Source organism: Monodelphis domestica, chromosome 3 (assembly GCF_027887165.1).
Source record: "Monodelphis domestica isolate mMonDom1 chromosome 3, mMonDom1.pri, whole genome shotgun sequence".
Classification (NCBI taxonomy): domain Eukaryota; kingdom Metazoa; phylum Chordata; class Mammalia; order Didelphimorphia; family Didelphidae; genus Monodelphis; species Monodelphis domestica.
The window spans coordinates 267,546,371-267,560,993 of NC_077229.1; the positions used below are offsets into that span (position 1 = coordinate 267,546,371).

Here is a 14,623-nt window from a genome sequence, read left to right on the forward strand (position 1 = left end):
GTGTGACCTTTAACAAGTAACTTTTCCTTGGTCTGTCTAAATTACTTCAACTATAAAACAGAGGTAAGAATAGCAGCTACCACCTGGGCTTGTCATGAGATCCAAATGAGATAATATCTGTAAAGTGCTTGGCACAGTGCCAGACACATAGAAGGCACTTAAGTGATGCTGGTTTCCTTTCTGACTGATGAGGCAAGCAAACCTGACAACATATGCCACATTCTGCACAAGCAGTCTTGGACCTGTCCATCAAGAGGAGAAATGGGTTCCATCTTCTGTTCTCAGAAGCCAAGATGGGTCATTGCAATAACATTTTACAAAGTAGTCTCCTAGATTTTGAGTATTATAAGGGTCAGAAATAGGGCATTTACTGATAAGGAAACTGAGTATCATAAACATCAAGTTCATCTAGGTTCTAACAGAGCCAAAATTCAAACACAAGGTCTTCTCGTTCCAAATATAATTGATTACTCTTGCTTGCCCATCTTGGAATTTACAGTGACGAGCAGCCTAGGCAGAGTACTGGAAAAACGTTATCTCACTTAGAAAAACGTTTCCTTTTTTGGGCTGCTGTTTTTCTTTCTTTTCACCACCAGTTTCTAATCTCTTTTGGCTGACAAGGAAAACAGAGGGGTGAAAGAAATAGAGGCACCATCTTCTACAAGTTACATGTTACAGTGAAAAGAGTTGTTGTTCCGTCATTTCCTAGTCTTCATGAAACTCGGGGATTTCTGGCAGATGTTGGAGCAGTTTTACATTTTACAGATGAGGAAACGGAGGCAAACAGCAATTAAACAGCTTTTCCAGGGTCATAAAGCTAGGGTCTGAGGTTGGATTCATACTCAGGTTTGGCACTCTATCCACTCTACTTCCTAATCCTATTATTAGAGGACCTGGATTAAAATTCTGTCTCCAATGCTTGTTGCTGGGTCAAGTCACTTAATTTCTACTTGTACTTTGGCTCCTTTATCTATTAAATCTATTCCATTAAGTATGTAAACATAATATTAATGTATACATACTATATATATACACATATGTGTGTGTGTATATATATATATATATATATATATATATATGTATATATATATATACAAATTAGGGGGTTGCACTAGAGGATATCAGCAATCCCTTCCAGGCTGAGAGCTATGAACCTATGTGAGATATATGTACTGGTTCTGAAGTGAATCATAGAATTCTAGTGTGAGCTGGAAGAGACCTTAGCAGTCTTTCATATGGTCCAACTCTTTAATTTTAAAGCTGAAGAAACTAAAGCTCTCAGAGATCAAATGACTTGCCCAAGGTCATGTTATTCAGTTCTCAGCAAAGATGAATTATAACTCATTTTTGTAGCAATTTAGATCTTATTATATGCTTTCCTCTTAGCATCCCTATGAGCCAGGAAGGGGGAAATGCCATTTATCTCCATTATACAAATGAGAAGGCAGCAAGGTGGCTCAGTGGATAGAGCATCAAGTCTGGTAGCAGGAAGACAAGTTCAAATACAGCCACAGACACTCACTAGTTGTATGAGTCTGGACAAATTGTTGAACCCTACATGCTTCAGTTTCCTCATCTATAAAATGATCTGGAGAAGGAAATGGCAAACTGCGCCAGTATCTTTACCACGAAAACTCCATATTGGATCATGACTGAAAACAACTTAACAACAACAACACAAATGAAGAAACTGAGATTTCGGGAGAGTAAGTGACTTTCCTAGGGATGAATAGTTAGCAGTTACAGAGGCCAGAACTTGGATTTCCAAACCAAAGGACTTTCTGTGACATTATGCTGCTGTCTAGTGCTTTCATGTTCAGAATGCTGTGCTGCAGCTTTTTATGGTCCTAATCACCTGCCCCCCCGCCCAAAGTCCTCAGCTATCGTCTATGAGCCTGTGGGGTTTGGGTTGTTGGATGCTTCACAGCTTCCACCAGGAATCATCAGAATTCTAGAGTCCCCATGGTCTTAGCAGATGGCATGGATATAGAGCAGCTGTTTTTCTGCCAATCATCCATTGCCCATCATATCTTTTTCAATCAAGGCCAGAGCTTACCTTGGAATTGCTAAGTGAAACAAATAACCATAATTCCTCAAGACCAGATGGCAAGTATAATGGACTGGAATACAAAAAAAGATCCCCTTCAGAATAATCAAATATATCTTTGTTAAGTTCTTGTGTGTTCTGGATACTCCACAAATTGTGGTGGGTCTCTCCATGACTCTCTTTCTGACTGCAAAAATCTGAGAGTGGATTCAAAAGCAACACTTATTCCAGCAAAAATGAAGAAAGGGTTTATTTTCATGTGAGGACACTCTCTTCCCTCTTGGTCTCAGCTTCCTGAATCTGTAAAAGTGAATAGGAGAGGATGAGATGGTCCCATCCAATTCTAATATTCTAATTTTTGATAATACTAGAAGTTTTTTGTAAATAAAGAAAAAAATGCCAATATTTGTACTTAGAAAACATACAATTACTGGGCCTCCTCAGGCCTCCAAGGCCTGCAAATCTAAATAATTTCTATAAATGGAAAATCTTGATTACACTTTATAAGTAATGACACATTTCCTCACCAAGATGATTACTGCAGTTCTGGAGAGGCTTAATTAAAGTGTTTAAAATACATGCTTGGGAATTCTTCAGTCTTTTCTTTCTCTTTCCAAATATGGGGGTGGTTCCTGTTAGCTCCAAGACACTGGAAAATAGAAACAGAAAGGAAGTTGATAGCAAGCCTTGCTAATGACACAGTATAAGATTATATGACAATTACAAGAATATCAATCTTTGGAAGAAATAGTATCTCCCTGGGAAAAATTCTGTCCTATCTTTGCTAACTACCTGGAGTTGGAAATAGTCATCATTATATTTCTTACTGTCTCACAGTCATTTACTATATTGTCCAACTTAGTTACGATTCTGTCACACCAGAGTAATAATTATTTTAAAAATAGGATTATAGGCAATTACTTACATTTTATAATAACTTCCTCCAAATAGATGTTTTGACATTCTCCTTAGATCATTGCTATTCATTTAGTACCAAAATATATTTTAGTGTGACATGTGTCCCCCAGAGGATTAAGACTTGTCAGTAATAGCTACCCACTCAAACATGAGAACAGAATTAGTACATGAGTTTAATGACACGAAGCAGTCAAATTGGGGGATGGGGGATTCCAACAGCTGTTAATTTGAGTTGAAAGATGGCTCGGCTGGCATTTTCTAATGAGAGAAAAACTATATAGAATGCTGTTCTCTTGATCATATTTCTTAGTGCCTAGAAGTTTTTATTTAGGTTATGGTGAACCCATTTACATTCCTCAGTTTCCTCATTTGTAGCATGACAAAATTGGATTAAACATCCTCTCTTAACTCTGATCCTACAAAATATATTGAATTAGCTCCAAAAAGACATTTCTACCCACCATGAAGAATCTGGGTTGTGGTCAGTATAAATAGCCTCGAGCTTTTTCCTTTAGAAATTCTTCTGCTCATTTGTGGATATGATTTTTTAGGTACTAGATAAAAGGATTATGAAATACTTTGGATATTAGGGACCTTTAGTGGTATTTAAGAAACCTTTTGGGATAGGACACCAGGATGGCAGTTACTCTCCAACATTAGCTGATGACTAGGCTGGCTTAGGATTTCGCTTTCCAGAAATAAGAAACTGTGGGGTGTATTCTTTTTTATCAATAAGTATTATGATTTAGGTGAAACTCCTTCTGTTCCTTGCTGACTAGTCACAGATGCCACCTCTCTGCTTTCCCTCAACCCTCCAAACTTGAATGCCTCAGTTTAGCTGGACAGTAAAATGTTCCCTATCAGATTCCCAACAGGGTGTGATTGAATGATTTCCTGTTTCCAGTTAGGAATATAAAGGTTTCTTTTCTTGACAATCAGAATACCTGAGGGAAAGACACCCAGGGCTCTGGGAGGGCCTTGCCTCCTCTTTTATGCCTGTTTTTTTTTTTTAATCAGCATTGATTCTTCATGTGATCACAGCTGAAAGAGTAGGAGCTCCTAGCTATAGGGATGGCATTAACTTACTAAGCCAAACAGAACCAAAAGGCCTTTGGCAAGAGAATTTGAAAAGCTTTGGAGTCCTGATTAAGCTAGTACTTTATAGGAGGCTGATTACCATTAAAAAAAAAAACAAAAAAACATTGACCTTCCATCTTAGAATCTAAGTATTCATTCTAAGGCCTGGAAGTGCAGTTAAGGGCTAGGCAATCAAGGTTAAGTGACTTGCCCAGGGTTGCACTGCACAGCTGGGAAATGTCTGAGGTCACATTTGAACCCAGGACCCTCCATCTTTAGGCCTGGCTCTCAATCCACTGAGCTGTCTCGGTGCCCTTTGATGACCATTTCTGATCAGAAGCCAGTTGAGTGCCTCTTGCTTGGTCATTTGGTCCGGCAGCATCTGCTTAAAGTCTCTCTCTATCCAAAAGAGAATAACTGATAAACTGGTACTTGGAGAAAAACAAAGCAGGGCAGGTAACTCCTTCATTCACACTTGAAATAATCCAGACAAGTAAAGCAGACAATTTTTCTTTTCCTTTTGTAGGCTTGTTCATTTGGTAGGTAACCTGTTTCTTATAGAACAGACTTAGCAGGATTCTGTCTTTCCAAACATTTTTATGTTATTATAAATTATAATTATAACAATGACAAAATAATAATATAACTTTGTAATACTTAGTCATACATAATAAAATTATTTTAAACCATGATTATAAATAATAACTATCATTAGGAAATCATTATAAATTATAATTATTAATATATCATAGCAATCCTAAATACAATAACTATAAGCTATAATATGTTACAGCTTATCCTAAATTTTTTTTTAATGAAATCAAGAGGTATATCATGTAGGACTCTAAATTTGATGGGAAATATATTGGAGTAAAACCTTTATTGTGGCTAACCAAAAACTGGAACCTAATTAAATGAAACTCTTAGTAAACTGTACTACCCACACACATACACACACAGAGCACCAACCACCACCACCCTAAATTTTATTTATAGGAGAAATAGGCTGATATCAGAAAATGAGTAAAAGAAAAGAAGACAAAGTCAAAACCCAAACCCTGACAATTTTCAGGGTATATTGTTCAGTCACTAAACGTATTCCCTGTGCCTTCGACCTGTATAGTACAACACAATCAGAAATCATATTCAGCAGGATGACGCTGAGAAAGGATTAGATCTTCAGTCTTCAAAAACCATCATCTGATCTGTTGTAACTACTAAGGGAACAACATGAGTTAAAAGACTTAGGAAAGATTTTCATGACAAAGATTGAAATAAAACAGTTATCCCATTGGCCCATAGTTAACCATAATAATAATTGATTATAACAACACATTGCACATTGTAGGTATTTGACAAATGATATTTAACTGAAATTTAATTTAATGTTAAAAAACATTAATGAATCTGTAACAATGTCATAATATACAATGATGTTAGCAGCAAACAAATTTTTATTCTAAACTCGGTCAAAAACAAAATTCTAATTACAATTTGTCCTTAAGTAAAGCTAGTTAACAACTAAATGCAGAATTAACCAGAATATTTCTCTGAATATCCTGGATTGGATTTCTCTGTATAGTAATTCTGCAAATATTGATGCAGTACCTTGGACTTATATAGTCTTTATTGCAGGGAACTGCAAGCATCTTATTTACAATTTACTATTCAGTCTTATAACACCACTGAGAAATGGTAGGGAGTACTTGAACTGAACAGATGGCTTCTGCACTGCATTAGTGCATATGATGGGGCTGGAGCAAGGCTCTTGCTACTTTTGTGTGTGTGCAATATGCATATAAAATCATATATGTAAGAGGAAATAGGGACCTTTAAGACAAATTATTTTGATCTCCCATTACATAATAGAGAGCATTGTGCCTCAGAAAGATGTGTGATCTGTCCCAGGTCATACAGCAAGTCAGTGGGAGAACTGAGATGAAAACCCTAGTCTACTCAAAAGTTCACCAGAACCAGCTCACACCAGTTTAACAATGTTAATTGTTAAATTTTCAGTGTGAGCATTTATACCTCAGAAATTAGCAAATACTACAAATTAGGGCTTGATTTGTTATTTTGTTCAGTTAGACTTAAGAAAATGATGGAGGAAATGTTAATAAGGCTGATGAAAGTTAAAAGCATGTTGAATGTACATTTATCCCTCCCTTCCCCAAAAACTGATTGTTAAACATCTACCAGTACATTCTTGCTCCCGATTCCCTCTGTTCTTCGTCCTATATTACAGAATCATGGCTTTTAGAGCGCTAAGGGAACTGAAGGATCATTTCGTTCCATTCCCTCATGTTGCAGATGAGGAAACTGAAGCCCAAAGGGGAGCAATGATTTGTTCATTGTCACAAAGTGAGCCCTCGGTATTGCTTCTTCTCTCTAAATCTTCCATTTTGTTATCATGTTTACAAAGCTCTTGAAGAGTTGTTTTTTACATGATGGCACATGCAAAATCCATATCAGATTTTTCCCATCTCAGGAGTAGGGAGTGGGGGGAAAGGAAAGACTTTGGAACTCAAGGTGAAAAAAAAGAAAGAAACCTCCTAAAGAAACAAAACACAACAAATTGAGAAACAATGGAATTATATATGAATGAATATAAATAACTTATGAAGCAACTTATGAATAACCCATGAGGAACTTAGCCTCAGTATTTGAAAGTCAACTATTATGTGCAGAAAATACACAAAAAGAAAATCCTATTTGAAGGCCATCACCATTTATAATCCCAGTACCCAAGAAGAATAATTTAGATCTGAGCCAGAAGTGGTGATCAGAAGATCCAATATTAATACTATCCAATTGCTCCTTCTTGGCCGGACCATGACTGCTTACGAGAAAGAGGAAGTCATCCATATTTATTCAAAAGTCCTTTATGTGTTTCAGCTTATGAAGTCTTTAAAAGCAAAAGTTATGTCATTGTGTCAGACAACAATAAAATATTATTAATAAGTAGTTATTTTAATGATGAATAAGAACATTAAATAATTAAGTGATTATAATTGATGATGAAAAATGTGTACTTGCAGATATTCGACAGGTGATTTAAATTTCATTAATATTTATTCATTTATAAATTCTTAGCAATAATATATAGCAATAATGCTATATAATCATGTTAGCAGCAAGGAAACTTTTATTCTAAATTTAGCCAACAACAAAATCACTGTTGTCTTCAGCATCAGGGGTGCTTAATAAATGTTCAGTTTGACAACTGAAACAACTCTTATCATGAATAAAATCTCAGTACAATCTCATTTTTTAGATGCAACCTTCATGGGACAACAAAAGTACTGTGCATCAAGCAGACATGGATTTTTATCAAATGAACTATTAATTTGTAATTTGAAAATAGGTGACATTTTACTCAGAGTGTCTTCCTGGGGAATCAGAAGAGATTTCTTTTTTTTGGAAAGCTCTTTTAAACGTTATCCTTTAAACCATCAAGTAATTCACATTTCAGCATGTTCTTCTTTCCATTTCTGATGTTCCATAGGTACAAAAACCATGTGCCCATTAATGTCCATGCTAACCCTGGAAAATACATCATTGAGAGCCGATACGGAATGCACTATCTGGAGATTAATGCGTAAGGGAATTAAAACTTCACTGTGTGTCCTTGAAAAATTACTTAGTTGTGTGTGTGTGTGTGTGTGTGTTTGTGTGTGTGTGTGTTTCCTGTTCTTTAACAGCCTTGAATGAGAAGTATTTAAAAACTTTTAAATGTAGTCTGAAGGAGATGGGCAGTTAGGTGGTGCAGTGAATACTGTGCCAAATCTGGAGTCCAAAAGACTCTTCTTTCTGAGTTCAAATTTGGCTTCATTCATTTACTGGCTGTGTGACCCTGGGCAAGTCATTTAATGCCTCAGTTTCCTCATCAGTAAAATGAGTAGGAGAAGGAAATGGCAAACCACTCTTTTATCTTTACCAAGAAAACCCCAAAAGAGGTAAAAAAGATTCTGACATACCTAGATAACAACAACAAAAGTCTGAAGGCAATGGTGCCTGGACTGTCTGAGCTGGAAGGTACTTTAGATATTAGCTAGCTCAATCCTCTTGCTTTACAGAGAAGGAAATTGAGCCCAGAGAGCATCAGTGACTTACCTAATGTCACAAAGCTCATTAGGTGGCAGACTTGATGCTTCAGCTCAGGGTTGTCCAAGGTTCTTTCTTCTAGTATATTGATAAATTAAGTCATTCAATTTCTTCTTAATAATGGAAAAAGAACTCTCTGAGCTGAAGTTGGAGATGAGATGGGTAACCTTGTGAAAATTCCTTCCCTTCTCTGAACCCATTTCTCTGTCCATAAAATGATTGAGTTGGACAGATGATTTCTAAGGTCCCTCATATCTAGTTTCTTGAGTCTTGAAAATTCTGAGCAGAGCTGGGACTAGGTAAAGTTTCCAAGTTGTGAAAGCTTTCTCCTCCCTCATTCTCTGTTCCCCCTTCATATGCTACAAGGGATGCTTTGAGCCTTCACTATAACCGAAGTGATTTGATATTGTAAAATAATTACTAATGGGTCACAGAGAGTAGAGTTTTCTGGCATTTAAAATTATAATAAGTGCCATTAAGAAGTGTCCTGTATTGAGTCACCCTGTCTACCCCTAAGTCCAGTTGTGGTGCAGAGGCAAGTCTTAAATGCTTATGCTAGGTGAAAGAGTTTCTCTTTTCCCCCTTCAGGCAGATCATGACCATGGGAAAGTGGCCATATGTGAATATATGCAATGGTCGTGTTGTTGCTGTCTAGTAGTTTCAGTCTAATCTGACTCTTTGTGACCTCCCCTCTTTGAGTTTGTTTTGTTTTGTTTTGTTTTTTTGGGTCGGGCAAAGATATTGAAGTAGTTTGCCATTTCCTTCTCCTGCCCATTTAATAGATGAGAAAACTGAGGCAAACTCATTTAAATGACTTGCTCAGGGTCACTCAGGCAAGTAAGTGTCTGAAGCTAGATTTGAACTAAGGTTGATGAATCTTCCTGCCTCTAGGTCCAGCACTCTATCCACTGTACCACCTAGCTGCTCATATGCAATGGTACCATCCAATAAAACAGTTCATCTTACTAGGGAGGCTTTATTCAGTTTCCTCAAATAGGACACAAATGTGAATGAGATGACCTCTAAGGTCTTACCAGTTCCAAGGCAAGGAATAGTTCTCTCATTTCAGGTAAAATGTGACCCAACTTATGTATTAACCCAATGCAAAGTTTGAAATCAGAATTCATTTCAGTCTTTTGAGGTTCCTTCCCCTAAAGTTCATTTATTCTGGTTAGGCAGTTTCAAAAAAGCAACTTGGCATGGCAGATAAAAAAAGAATAAACAAAGTTCTGGTATTTTCAATTAAGATAAACCCAGGAAATCGGGAGATGTCAAAAGAAATTTTGCATGTGGCCAATCTCTGGAGAGTTATAGTCTTTTTCTCAGATCAACAAGTTTGCATAAGTTGACAAGCTTCAGATGTGGCTCCACAAGAACCTTGTAAGATTGCCCTCAGCCTTGATCCTGACCCAAAGTCATCACAAATCTCCTGGATTGGACAGACTTGAGAGTTTCATGGCTCCATGGAGTTCCAAGGCAATTTCAGTCACCTCTGGCTCAGTACATGCTGGATCTTCTGTAGCTACTGAATAAATGGAAAAAGAACACTGCATTTCACTTACTCAGTTATCAAGTACTTTACTATTGAAGGCAAATAATGTTTTAGCCAGAATCTATTTTATACTGGCTAAATGGGTCTCAGAGCAAAGGAGCACATAAAGAAAAATGTGATGTATTTATTAGTGAAAAAAGCATTTATATAAGTGCCCTCCTATGTGCCAAGTACTGTTCTAAGGGCTGGGGACACAAAGAAAGACCAAAAAGAAAATCCCACCCCCAAACACAATGCTAGGTTATCTATAGGAAGTAATGTTGGTCTCTAAGATTTGGGGTTCAAAACCAATCTGACACTAACTCTGAAAAATTACTTAATCTTTATGTGCCTCAGGCAATTCTTTGGGGTCTCTTATTTAATTTTTTTTCTTTTTAAGATGTGACTTTTTTTACTTAATTTTACAAAAACAGTTCAAAGATATTTTATTGTAGCATACCAGGTATATTAGCATATTGAAGGTATTATTGGTGCATCGATATTGTATCTTAAGTGTTCATATATCAGACTCACGATCATGTTACTTTTTTATTATTGTATTTCCAAATCTTCACTCTAAAGGACAAAAGAATTCCTGAGCAAGGAATTATTTGTCACAGGTCCTAGCTCCCACCTTGTTAGACCACATTCCATGCCAAGACACATGTTTGATTAATCTCCTCCTCTTTGATTATGTAATTGTCAATTGAGCCAATGTTAAAACCTATGCCATGTCACATGTTCATTAGCTACCTCCCACTCCACATTCCAAAACTCTCCAATAAAATTTGGGGACACGTGTAGAGTTCTCTCTCAATGTCATCAGAGGAGCACTCATGATGGAGCCCATATGTAAAAAAAAAAAAAAGGACACAATATTACCAACAATTTGGATCACATGGAACCTAGTCAGATACTGCACAAAATGTGGATGGAGAGTTGAGCTGTTTCTTAGTGTCTGTTTCAAGTAAAGGAGTCTTAGTAAATGCAATGTGACTATCAATCAAAAAGTAACATGACCATGAGTCTGATATATGAACACATAAGATACAATATCAATACACCAATAATGCTTTCAAGATGCTAATATACCTGGTATGCTACGTTTATCTTCCAAAATACATGTAATAATTTTCAACATATGTGTTCCAAAATGCTAAGATCCAAGCCATCTCCTTTCCTCTCTTCCTTCCCCTCACTCTGAGATGGTCAGCAAACTGATTTGGTCCACACATGTTATTATGCAAAACACACTTTTATATTAGTCATTCTTGTAAGCACACTCATAGAAAACCAAATTTTGGAGCCTCTTATAAATCAGTCCCATTCTAGTTATTTTGGTAAAGTGATGAAGTAATGTATGCACCTGCTTGTGTGTGTGTGTGTGTGCAGTGATTGTCTTGGGGAGAGGGGCTACAATGATATGAACATCCTATAGCAACATCTACTCCCAAATTTTCTTTCTAGCTATGTGCCTTCCCCCACACTCCCTCTCCACATTCAGAAAATTCTAGCTTTAAAAGGGAAGGCATAAAGAGTGCAGAATTTAGATATTTCCCTGGGCTATGGCATAGTTTGGGTTGGGAAAATATTGGTCTGTAATCCCCCAGAGCTATAATTAGAGACAAAACAGATCTGAGAACCTAATTCAACCATGCCCTTAGGATGTTTTAGATCAGCTAAGGTGGAGCAAGAGCAAAAATAATGAGGTTGTAGGTGTAGAAAATATTGAAGATGTTGTCTTTCTCTTCCATTGCTCCCAGGCAGAGCTCACTAGCTGTGGAGAGAGAGTCTGGAAATCTTTCAACCCTAATGCTCCTTAGATTTCCTTCTAGCTACAAAGATGCTAAGGAAGGGGGGAAGAAAACATTAAGTACCTACTAAGTGCTGGGTATTTTACAAATATTATCTGATTTGATCTTCACAACCTTGGGAGGTAGGTGCTATTATCTCCCATGTTACAGTTTAAGAAATTGAGGCAGGGGGCAGCTGGGTGGCTCAGTGGATGGAGAGCCAGGCCTAGAGATGGGATGTCCTAGGTTCAAATCTGGCCTGAGACACTTCCCAGCTGTGTGACCCTGGGCAAGTCACTTAACCCCCATTGCCTAGCCTTTACCACTCTGCTGCCTTGGAACCAATATACAGTATTGATTCCAAGATGGAATGGTAAGGGTTAAAAAAAAAGAAATTGAGGCAGACAGCAGTAAAGTGACTTGCCCAGGACCACACTGCTGGCCAGTGTCTGAGGCTAGACTTGAACTTGAATTATTGTGACACCTTGCTAGGAACTAGAGAAGGTCTTTATCAGGCTGATCCTATTATAGGACAGGGGGCAAACAGTAAGAATTTGACTCTAAGCTATTGATAAAACATTAAGTCAAGGAAATATTTTGTCCATCTCTGTATCAGCAACTTATCTTAAACAGGATCATCCACAAAGCAACCCATAAGGCTTCTGTTTGCTTAAAGACTGCTCTCCTGAGACATTTTCTAAGAGGCCAGCCTACCCAGAACAGGTTGTCAAAAACCAGAATCAGTTCAGACTAACTGGGATATCTATCCCTTGAAGATTAGGGGAAGGAAAGGACAAAGAAGCAGTCACAAGCACATTAACTGAAGAGGGAGATGACCTGTCCCAATTTAGATTTAGGAAAAAAAACATCAGGTTGTTGTGGGACAACACCAAGGGTGGGTCAGTTTCTTATTTACTTCTGAACCAGTTAATTCTTCTCCCACCTAGATATTTTCCAGGTACTGGAAAGTTCTGCTTCTCTGAAGGGATGCAGAAATATTGGAATATAGTCAAAACAAAGTATTGGACTATAATTGGATTGGATTATGTTATTCACTCAGGCCTCTAGTCCCAGCTCTGGCATTGGGTGGAAAGGTGAGGTGTTCCTGCTCTTGGGTCATAAGCATCATCTTCCTGGGCTTCATCTCAGACTGCCTCTCAGACTCTTGCTTTATACTCTCTTTTATCTGGGCCAAACAGAATCCAGAGTATTTCTAGGGGTGACAGACGACTCAGGAGACTGCATGTGGGAGTGTGGCTGATTATTTTCCTTGTGGCCTTCCAGTCTGTTCATGGTGTCTTCACATTTTGGGGGGTGCGTGTCTGAGTGTGAAAAGGACCAGAGAACCTTTTAGTGGCTAACCCATGGCAACTTGTATGGCTAGAGGTAGAAGGGGTAAGAGGGATGTCATTCTCAAGGCAGGAGAGATTAAAATTAGTCAGTCTTTTCCAAGGACATCCTTTCAGGGCCAGAGTGCAGCTTTTTGGGTTTGGAGCCTGTTTCATAGGTTTCCAAATAGTATCCCTGATTGTGCAGTTAAGAATAGAGAAAGCTTCTCTCCCTTCAGTACTTTTAACCAGGTATAAAATGCAACATTGAGGTGAAATCTGGATGGTAGAAACTTCAGGGAAATGGAACAGTTGAATTTAGTCTGATTTCAGCTGGGCTTAATTCTAGTCTCCTCTGCTTTTTCCTTCTGCATCTCTGTAGGGATACTCAGGGGCCAGAGGGCAAAAAACCCAATGCATGCTGGGGCAGACCACCTTTGACTGCAAACCCAGCTGCAATGAAAGGTGACTGCTGAAGCAAGAGTGTTCATCCCCTAGTCACTGTTTCATGCTCCTGGGTACTATTCTTACAATGTATATAGTAGATCCTTTTAACTTCATAAAGTCTTCCAATTAGCTAGACCAGAGACAGTATCCTTAATACATAGCCCCCTCCCCCCCTCATTTGTTAGATTCTTATTTGTAATTTTCCTGTATTAACAAAGAGCTCTTTAATCTCAATGCTAGTAATTAAGAGGAGTGTTGATATTATGGCTCATCATTTACATAATGTTCTTTCAGATGTGATTTTGAAGACACTGCTCAGTATCGGGCTTCTGCCATGAATGTTAAAGGAGAGCTCTCCGCTTATGCCTCCATCGTGGTAAAGAGTAGGTTTGCAAGATATTTTGGCAATTTCAGTTGTTTATCAAACTATATTTGTCTATATGCATTCATGTATATGTAGGCTTTGCATCTTTTTCTGATGACAAAATGAAAAGTGGATGGTGGTTGTAAAAGTACATCACACATGTTCATCCTTTCTTCTTTTCTCCTCCAGGATACAAAGGAGAGTATGATGAGACTCGTTTCCATGCTGGAGCTTCCACCATGCCCCTTAGCTGTAAGTTTGCTAAATCTCTCTTTCATTTCAAATTCATCCCAAACCTCAAAAGTAAACTGATGACTCAGAGTTTTCAAAAAGTATTTTTGATTGTCAAATTACACATTAAATTTCACTCTTAGCAATATTTTCATTGAGTGTCTGCAGCTATTTTAATTTCTGAGATTCTATTGGTTGGTTTCTTGCTTTCTCCAAGTGTGGTAGAATTCCATTATCATCTGATGGTATTGGAGGGCAAAATGAATATCCCCTTCATAGCTTTGCTCTATTTCACTGAGAGTAATGGTTGGCCATAATGGCCCACGTCTAAAATCTTTCCACTTTAACTGAGGAGGCTGAGGTTGACTCATCACTTGAGCTTGATAGTTGTGAGCTACAGCAGGGCTATGCCAACTGGGTGTCTAGTCTAAGTCCAGTATCAATGTGGGGGAGCCCTCTGGATGGGGATACCACCAGATTCCTTAAGCAGGAGCAAAGTTCTGAGTAGTCAGTGTATTTCCAACCTAAGGGAAAGAGAAGAGAAAAAGAGAACACACAGAAAGAGATGAGGAAGGAGAGAGGGGATAGGAAGAAAGGAAGAAAAAGAGGAGAGAGGAAGGGAGAGAGGGAGGAAAGGAGAGAGAGACAAACAGACAGAGACAGAGAAACAGAGAGAGATGGTAGAAGGATGTGTGGGATGATTTAACCAATAGTATATCTGAATTGATGGTATACCAAGATACTTTATTAAAGGATGTTCTATAGTTAGATATAAGAGACTGG

The 14,623-nt window shown here is 37.9% G+C and overlaps 1 protein-coding gene and 1 long non-coding RNA gene across 3 annotated transcripts in view; one reads left to right on the top strand and one right to left on the bottom strand.

The window, feature by feature from the left end:
* Positions 1 to 14,623, top strand: part of MYOM1 (myomesin 1) — a 181,679-nt gene that overhangs the window by 42,031 nt on the left and 125,025 nt on the right. For both annotated transcript variants that reach the window (XM_056823747.1, XM_056823748.1), the window contains exons 6-8: positions 7,548 to 7,640; positions 13,540 to 13,628; positions 13,799 to 13,861. In XM_056823747.1, coding sequence (XP_056679725.1) covers positions 7,548 to 7,640; positions 13,540 to 13,628; positions 13,799 to 13,861 — 245 coding nt within the window. The remainder of the gene's footprint in view (positions 1 to 7,547; positions 7,641 to 13,539; positions 13,629 to 13,798; positions 13,862 to 14,623) is intronic.
* LOC130458387 (uncharacterized) overlaps positions 8,681 to 14,623 on the bottom strand; it is a 50,848-nt gene continuing 44,905 nt past the window's right edge. The window contains exon 4 of the long non-coding RNA XR_008917677.1: positions 8,681 to 9,671. This is a non-coding gene — a long non-coding RNA (uncharacterized LOC130458387). The remainder of the gene's footprint in view (positions 9,672 to 14,623) is intronic.